Source organism: Diabrotica undecimpunctata, chromosome 6, assembly GCF_040954645.1.
Source record: "Diabrotica undecimpunctata isolate CICGRU chromosome 6, icDiaUnde3, whole genome shotgun sequence".
Taxonomy (NCBI): domain Eukaryota; kingdom Metazoa; phylum Arthropoda; class Insecta; order Coleoptera; family Chrysomelidae; genus Diabrotica; species Diabrotica undecimpunctata.
In genome coordinates this window covers 23,157,041-23,166,494 of record NC_092808.1, presented here as the reverse complement: position 1 = coordinate 23,166,494, position 9,454 = coordinate 23,157,041, and the positions used below count along the sequence as shown (strand labels likewise).

The 9,454-nt window shown below is 32.8% G+C and overlaps 1 protein-coding gene across 1 annotated transcript; it reads right to left on the bottom strand.

Moving 5' to 3' along the window:
• Positions 1-1,417: 1,417 nt before the first annotated feature.
• LOC140442598 (uncharacterized) lies at positions 1,418-7,809 on the bottom strand. Its single transcript, XM_072533609.1, has 2 exons — positions 7,544-7,809; positions 1,418-3,074 (listed from the first exon to the last, which is right to left on the bottom strand). The coding sequence occupies exons 1-2, from the start codon at positions 7,785-7,787 to the stop codon at positions 2,056-2,058; spliced, it is 1,263 nt and encodes a 420-aa protein (XP_072389710.1). The 5' UTR covers positions 7,788-7,809; the 3' UTR covers positions 1,418-2,055.
• Between the last annotated feature and the right edge of the window lie 1,645 nt (positions 7,810-9,454).

Here is a 9,454-nt window from a genome sequence, read left to right as displayed (position 1 = left end):
GATTCAGAACTGCCGTACCTACCATTTAAATGCGTACGGAGAGAAATGTATGTTTGGTTGCTTATCGACTAATATTTCGTTGATTTTTACATGTAAATCGTTAGCCTGAGATCGGCTAGCCGATAAGGGACTATGTGAATAAGAATTCACATAGTCGGATGTATGATTCGGATCATTAATTTGAAAAGTTGATGCGCAGGGATCACTTAACGCTTGGATTGGTCGAAGTCTTTTAAAACCCATGAATCAAATTTAGTCTGTATAATCTCACAGATATTTGTTTTTATTTTACAGAAACAAATGACATCAACTTATTACCTGCGATAATTAACACTTCTATACACGCATTCGCCGTTACAAATTTATTTGGGAGTCAATCTGCACAATCATTACATATGTAATGCTATAGGTAAGACATAGCAGAAAGAGAAACAGAATTAATAACAACTTACTAACAATTAATAAACAACATTTGACCTGTAATAGGAGTATAGTAAATGAAGGATTGAATCAATATTTTGATGAAAATGTATATTTTTGTTTTCATATATGTATGAAAGGAGTTGAATGCAAAAATTTTTTTACACATACTATGGAGTAAAATTCATTGTTTATTTTGTTATTAATATAAAAATACAATACAATACACTGCAACATAATTCAATATAATAATACAATACAAATTAAAATGCAATATTTATAAGTATTTAAAAATGACAATAATATACATAAAAAAATACACTACAATACAGTGCAACATAATTCAATATAATAATACAATACAAATTAAAATGCAATATTCATAAGTATTTAAAAATGACAATATTATACATAACTTTTCTACTTACGCATATGTTTAATTTACCATGTAATAATATTAATAAAAAAGTCCTCCCCGACTGGGAATCGAACCCCGGTCTCCCGCGTGACAGGCGGGGATACTGACTACTATACTACCGAGGACATGACACATACGTATTTCAAAATTGACAGTTCTGGGTCATACAGTGATTTCTTGAGATTATTATTTTGAAATACAAAAGACTAATATAATTATGAACATTTAACAAATAATACAAAACATATCACATAAATAATAATATTAATAAATATTTTATTATATATATATAATATATATATATATATATATATATATATATATATATATATATATATATATATATATTATATGTATATATATATATATATATATATATATATATATATATATATATATATATATATATATATATAATATTAAATATGGAACATATATTATACAAAAGGAACATTTTTATATTCGAGAGAAAATATAATCTTCTGTCTCTCTCTTACTCATTATCTTACATATGTAATGAATTCACAGATTCACTCCCATACAAATTTCCAACGTGGAGCGCGCGTATAGAAGTATAACTTCAAAATCTATAACTATAAATGTGTGCCGACCCTGGCCGGCCGCCACTGGCAGTAGAGTCGAGCCGTTTCTTGCTTGAAATTCCCACCTCCAACCTTTCGGCTGAGGGCTGGGTGCTCTCTTATAAGCCCTCTCATCGGCAACAAGCTCATAGGGCTCCCAGATGGCGATGGGTTGCCCTAAAAAACATTTAAACTACAAAAAGATTTTTTGAAAATATATTCTGAAATGAAATCCATAGTTTCCACAATTACTACTAGGGATTTTTAAAACATTCGGGAATTTTTTTCATAATATTTATGTTAATTTTTGTATTAATATTTTATTGATCAATTAGTTTAACATTTGACACAAACGCTTTTTCCGATTATTTTATTTAATCGTTTCAGTGACAGCATTCCTCTTTGGACTTAGCCTCCTATTGCTGATTAGTGGCACATAACTTTCCTTTTTTTTGGCATTTAGCTTAGTAGTTTTCATAAGAGCCGTCAGAAAAGTTATCACAAGGTAGCCAAATGAACCGTCAGAAAAGTTACGCGCACTCAGTTCAGGCATTTGAGTGTTTTTTTTTCGGAAGTTGATTCTTTAACTAACTGTAAAGACTTCCAAAAACACTCTCAAGAGCTTTTTTTAATTAGTTACTGTAGTAAACTACTTAAATCTAATTTCAAACTTAAAATGTTTTCTTCAGTGTGCATTTTTAAATGATTTTTCAAACAACTCTTTTGAGAAAACTGCTTAAAACAAATTTCGCACCTACAAGATTTTTCTCCAGTGTGCGTTCCCATATGTTGTTTCAAATATCTTTTTTGAGAAAACTGCTTAGAACAAATTTCGCACTCATACGGTTTTTCTCCAGTGTGCACTCCCAAATGTATTTTCAAATTACTTGCAGCATTAAACTGCTTAAAACAGCTTTCACACTTGTAAGGTTTTTCTCCAGTGTGCACTCTCAAATGTGTTTTCAAATTACTTGCTTCGCTAAACTTGTTAAAACAAATTTCACACTTGTAAAGTTTTTCTCCAGTATGCGTTCTCAAATGTCTTTTCAAACTATTTGCTTGACTAAGCTGCTTAAAACAAATTTCACACTTGTAAGATTTTTCTCCAGTGTGCGTTCCCATATGTTGTTTCAAATGTCCTTTATAAGAAAACTGCTTAGAACAAATTTCGCACTCATAAGGTTTTTCTCCAGTGTGCACTCTCAAATGTGTTTGCAAATTACTTGCATCTTTAAACTGCTTAAAACAGCTTTCACACTTGTAAGGTTTTTCTTCATAGTGCAATCTCAAATGTTTTTTCAAAGTACCTGCTTCGCTAAACTTGTTAAAACAAATTTCACACTTGTAAGGTTTTTCTCCAGTATGCGTTCTCATATGTCTTTTCAAACTAGTTGCTCGACTAAGCTGCTTAAAACAAATTTCACACTTGTAAGATTTTTCTCCAGTGTGCACTTTCAAATGTCTTTTCAGACTATGTGTTTTAGAAAACTGTTTAAAACAAACTTCACATTTGTAAGGTCCCTGTTTAGTATGAACTTTTATATTTTTATTTACAGTTTTTACTTCGGCGTGTCGACTCGTACAGTGTTCTTTATGGGATGAATGTTCACAAAATGTTTCCATAATTTTCATTTTATTCTCCTCCTGAGTAAAACCTAAAATACAAACCAACTATTAACATTTACTACAAGAGAAAACTGAATATAGACACAAAATAATAAACGAAGTTAAATAAATTCAAATGTCAGACAGCAAAAGTCTTGCCAATATAATTAGTTGTCTTGTTAATATAATTAGTATGTTTTAGGCACCTGCGTTTCCGTATTCTGTGTTGTAGATGCGTAAGACGAAGGTTAGTCCAGTCAATTGGTATGGTAAAACATTATTTGTAGCATTCTCATCTGCACTAACCGTTTATCTCAACCTTAGTCTATCTATTAGTCTAGTTCTCAAGGGTTTCATTAATAAATACGCAGCCCTGTGCAGATTTAACTTTAATTTGCCCCGGTTAGATATTATATTCCCACCAGGCGTCTGATTTTTAGAGCAGTTTAAAGCGTTAGCCACTTCTTTGTACATATTAGCTCAGAGGTATATCGACCATGCCAGGAGCCATTCCGATTTATCCGGCCTTATTTTGATTTTTCTCAAAATAATAATAGTGTGACATTATTTGGTAGGCAAATCCTACACAGGCCAAGTACTGAACCTAGAGTATATAGGGGAAGAATTTAAGCGGAAAGAGATAGTGGGGGTAGGCTTGGTAGATCATGCCGTTATATGATACAATAAACCAGAGGATCCCGCCAACTAAAATATATAACAGTGCTTGACTACGATCTAGTAGAGATCACTAGGAAATTTCTATATATTATAACGTGCTAAATGAAAAGAAGAGCAGATGGCGAACTCAGAAAAATGGCCTACCCCAAGGAAGTGTTTCTGGCCCCGTTCCTATTTAACATATACACGAAAAACCAGCCGATGCCCCCCAAATTAAGGGCTTTGTTTACGCTGACGATCTTGGTATCACTGTAAACCAGATTGGATGAGATTGGAAAATCATAATCAAAAACAGAAAAGAATGGAGAAATATTGTAGAAGACGCCAAGCTACACGACCAATTGTAAAACCAAAATGTTAATGAGGACTGATTACTCGCGACAAATAAATCGGAAGAGCCCAGAGTAGAGACCGACCGAATGTGATTTTTTTGGCCGAAGCCGAAGCCGATGCCGAAGTTCGGCCTGTAGGATACCTTCGGCCGAAGCCGAAGGTGACTAAAAATATACCTGTTACCTATATTATGTTAATAATTTAAATAATGTGCATTATATTTTCATTACCTGATATGTGATAAACAAAAATATGAAATTATGAGATAAAAAAGTCAAACATTTATACATTATTTGGTAATAGAAGCGATAATGAAAATAAATAACATTAAAAAACATTAAAGTCGAAACATTTATAGTCGATGGTCGATGTTTTGCCATTTAGGTATCTAGTCAAAATACCAGTAATCGTGAGTTTTAACAAATACAATAAAATTATTATTATCAGAATTTTACTACGTGAGAAATATTCAAATGATGATCTTTGAGACCTCTTGGCCTATTGTTAAAATTTATTCCTACCTACTAGGTACCTGACCTGAAAGTTTGTAAAACGTTTTAGTTAAGGGTATAAAATAGGGTGTAAATACTATTCAAATTATCAAAGACTCGCCGAAGCATATTGTTCAGAGATTATTTCATTTCTATCGTATAGTAGGTATACTGACAGAGCATTTTATTATTCCACCTTCGGTGAAACCTTCGGCTTTGTTTTGGCCGAAGCCGAATTTTGGCCGAAGATTAATATATTGGCCGAAGGTGGCCGAAGCCGATGCCGAAGCCGATTAATCGGTCGGTCTCTAGCCCAGAGAGGGCGGCAATCACTCCGCTGGGAGTGTAGATACCATGATGATGAAATTGCATATGATTAATAGAACTTTTTGTATTTTACTAAGACATCTGGCAAAATCATGAATATTTTAGGAAACAAACAATAACAATTTTCACTTAGATATTCGAATCTCTTCAGATTTCAATTGAATTAAGTAACATACATTGTTTGGGAAAGTATTTAGTATTTATTTACATATTTTACATTCAATATTTACTGCCAATATATATCAGAAAGAATAGTAACAGCAAACATAAGAATGGAGAAGGAAGACCTGAACATCATCGGAGTATACAGCCCAGAAAATAACAAGTCTCAAACAACAAGGGAAGCATCTTATGACCAATTACAACAATTAGTAGATCAAGTCAGAGGAAAGATGATAATATTGGGGGATTTTAACGCTGGAATAGGCAATCAAGTAATACCCGGCATTAAACAAAAACATAAAGAGAATGTTGAAAACGAAAATGGAGAACTGATGATCAACTTCTGCACGAATAACGAACTAAGAATAAACAACACATTTTTGACCACAAAGACCAACACAAATATTACATTTCATAACACCCGTGGACAAAGATCTATGATAGATTATGTTATAACCAACAGAGATATACTTATGTACATCCATCGAAAATAATCGACGTAAGATGCCTCAATTCAGCAGATGTAGGTAGTGACCATAGCCTAGTATTATGTAAAATAAGAATCATCCTGAAATGCTTCCCACCCAAGAGAGCGGCGCCAACACAAACAAAAATCAAAGTTGAAAGACTAAATACGGAATCCACGGAATACTTATGCAGGGAAAGAATATCAGAGAAGATCGCTGGGAATGAAATATTAGAAAACAATAACATTGATGAAAGCTGGAAAAAACTCAAAAATAACATAATTAACGCAGCAACAGAGAGGAAAGTAACGAACACTAACATATCAAAAAAGAAAACACCTTAGACAGGAAGTAAAGACAAAATGTGAAGAAAAGAAGAAAGCCTTTTTACAATACAGAACACAACAAACACAACAGGAATACAACCACTATAAACGAATCAGAAATGAAACGAATGCTTTAGTTAGACAAATAAAAAAGGAACACTGGCAGAGTTTCTCAAAACTGATGGAACACGATTTCTACAGAACACAAAAAGAAATATGGAGAATGATCAGAGGACAAAGAAAAGAGATGAACGAACTAATAAAAACGAAACATATTCAGAAGGAAACATGGGTAGACTACTTTCGATCCCTATTTGCTAAAGCTGACGATAATGAACCACCAACACCAGAGGTGACGACAAACGAAGAAATAAATATTGAGGAGGAAGAGGTAAAGGAAGCATTAAGGAAATTAAAAAATAGAAAATCACCAGGAGAGGACAGAATACCAAACGAACTCCTAAAGTATGGAAGACCAGATCTGACCAAACAACTATTAAAACTAATTAAAAAAAAAATAGAACAAAACAGAATTCCTCAAGAATGGAGATCAAGCATCCTAATACCTCTCTTTATATTTGGCATTTATGGGGTTTGTTGTGTAAAGGTAGGCTATCTTTTTCGGTTTATTCACATAGACTGCAAAAAATCATTTTCGTAATCTAACATGTCCGGAATGATTAGGATTAGTAATGTTTGGCTGCAGAATTTGGTTGGGATGTGGTTTATTGTGTATTTTGTGTCGTGTGAGTGTGTTTAATCAAGTGATTTAGGGGACTATCTTCTTCAGTTGTTTGAATCGGGCGTCCATCTATGGTAATGGATATTCGGGACGAGCTTGAGCATACCGAGTGGTTATCAATCTCCTGTTCAACCACTATAGATATCTCTATGGACGCTTAGTTGAGATGAGGATTTTGGGACCTAAAGTTGTTTATTTAGTATGTCATATAGTATATAGTGTGTCTGAGAAAAGTTGTAATTCATGCTCTGTGTATTTTGATATGTGGTGTCTTTGTGGTCTGTAGTTAGGAATTTGTGTATTGTATGTCGTATCAGTGTTTTGAATGTCAGCTGGTGCGTAAGTATTTTGAATGTCAGAACTGAAATGGTCCAGGTTGTGACCTGGCGGATGGTGATTGTGTAGAGATTTATGGTTGGGTGCCAAGGAAACGGCGGTACCTTTAATTGCGAGGCATGTTTCGACTGGACGGAGTTTTAATTAGAAGAGAGTTCTTTTTTTTTGTTCTTACGTTCCACTTGTGAGGAATGTTTTTTTGTTCTTCGTATCTTTTCTTTTTTTCTCTCTTTTTTCTATGAAGCCTTTCCAAATATATGTCTATACGTCCCATATGGGTTTACATAGTCTTTTATTTTTCGGTACAGATGTTTTATGTTGCCTAATACCTACTGTCCTAATAACTCTCTTCAAAAAGGAAGACAAATCGAACCCGGAAAATTACAGAGGAATTAATTTATTAAACACGACACTGCTTAATCTTAAAACTGCTTAGAATAAATTACACACTCGAAAGTTTTTCTTCACATGCCTTCTCAAATGTGCTTTCAATAAGGTAATGCCAAGGGAAAAGAGGACGGTAAATATAAGCTGAAATTTGAAATAATTGTTATGTATGGTTTCCTGATCACTTTATAATGCTCTAAAAATGAGGGATACTGTATTTTAATGCATATGCCTCTATATTCTTTGCTAGTACCCTTGTGGTTTACTTACCTTCTTCATTTGTTGTTCTTTCTTCCAATGACTTAAGTTCACGTTCATCTTGTATTATTTCACTCTTTGTGGGAATTTTCTTTAAGTCTAAATAATCAAATGTATCATGTGTAGTTTCTCTTTTGGGTTCCTCCTTGATTTCAATTTTAATACTATCCATAAGGGCATCATTCACATCACTATCTATTTCTATTTTACATATCTCTTCACAAACTTCTTGTTTTACTTCCATTTTATTAAACATTAATAGTTTATTGGGTTTTGAGTTTACCTGTTTACCAAAAGCAGCGAAAGCACAAGCTGAATATAGTCGCAAGTGTCAAACATGGAATAAATAATTTCGGTTTAGCAGTGTTGACATGTTTTTATAATGTATATGCTGTATGCTTCAAATATAAAGAGATAACGCATAAAGTAGACTTTACACTACATGATTTTATCATATGACAATATCATAATATATCATATGAGATTTGTTATGATTCCTCGTTTCTATGATGTTTTAAAAAATCGTGTTTACACTGCATGATAAGTTATGACTTATGATATGAGTGACAATGAGTGAGGTTTTATTGATTTTTCTTTTTGTTTATGGTCATAGCGATATTAGACACAGTATAGGTATCAACTATTAAATTTTTAAACTATTATAGTGGAAAATAAATCTTTGATTGCATTGGCTTCCCTACTTTTAATAATAATACGCCGGCAACAACTGCTTACAGCGTACAGCAGTAAGAAGAAAAAGACCAAATGTATTTGGGCTTGCAGGTGGCTCTTAGGAAGGAATCTTGGACAGGGTATATCAAGTTTAGTGTTGATAATAGAGAGATACTGCAGAGTCAATTTTGCACTTGCTGTATTACAGCACGCGTTATTTTGACAGTAGAGCATGCGCAGATGTGATATTTGGCTTACGTTGCGTAAGCCGCGCGCGTATAAAAGTATAACTTCAAAATTGGAAAAAAAAGTTATGTAATTCGGTTCATTAAATGTAACTATTAAATGGATTACCGAATTACATAACTATTTTTTCCAATTTTTAAAAATATCTTTCCTTCACACTACAACCTGTGCCTGACATTCTAAAATTTCATCAACATTATTATTACGTTAATACACAATGAAATTTTAAAGTTTTAACCTACCTTATAAAAAGGTACGAAGACAATATGTACGATGTACAACTACAATAAATAACGTTTCTTCGATAATTCAAAATAAGTTTTTATAGAAAACAACAACAAAATTTCAAATACAAAAATATAATGTAAACTGAGATATTTAAGAAACGATAAATAATAAAGCAAAAAATAAACTAAAAGATAATTACCACGAACAAACTGTGATAATAAATGGGTTTTGTATTTTTGTGTACTCTAGTGCCGTAACTCAAGCATCCCCAACCCCAGTGGGAAGAGGCAACCGTAGTAAGTCTACGAACCGTGAGGACGGTACCTATTCCGCATGATAAAATCATATGATTTTCGCATCGAGTTAGCTAGATTTTCGATAATAATACCGGTAATACCAACATATCTAAATATCGCGCCTTATTCTTATGTCAATTCAGCGACATTCACGCTGACAGTCACTTACCAAGAGACAGCATTATTTATTTATTTATTTTTTGTTTGTTGCATTGATATTGAACCTATTATCTAGTGTGTGCTATTGTGTCGTATTTTTTTTTAATATTCATCTATTTAGTTTATTTTATTCTTAGTTTAGTGTTTTATAGTCTTCTTAGTCATAATTTTAGTTTAGTCTCTTCAATAATTATTTTTAATTTGGTATAGGTATAATAACGCAACGTAAGCCAAATATCACATCTGCGCATGCTCTACTGTCAAAATAACGCGTGCTGTAATACAGCAAGTGCAAAATTGACTCTGCAGTATCTCTCTATTA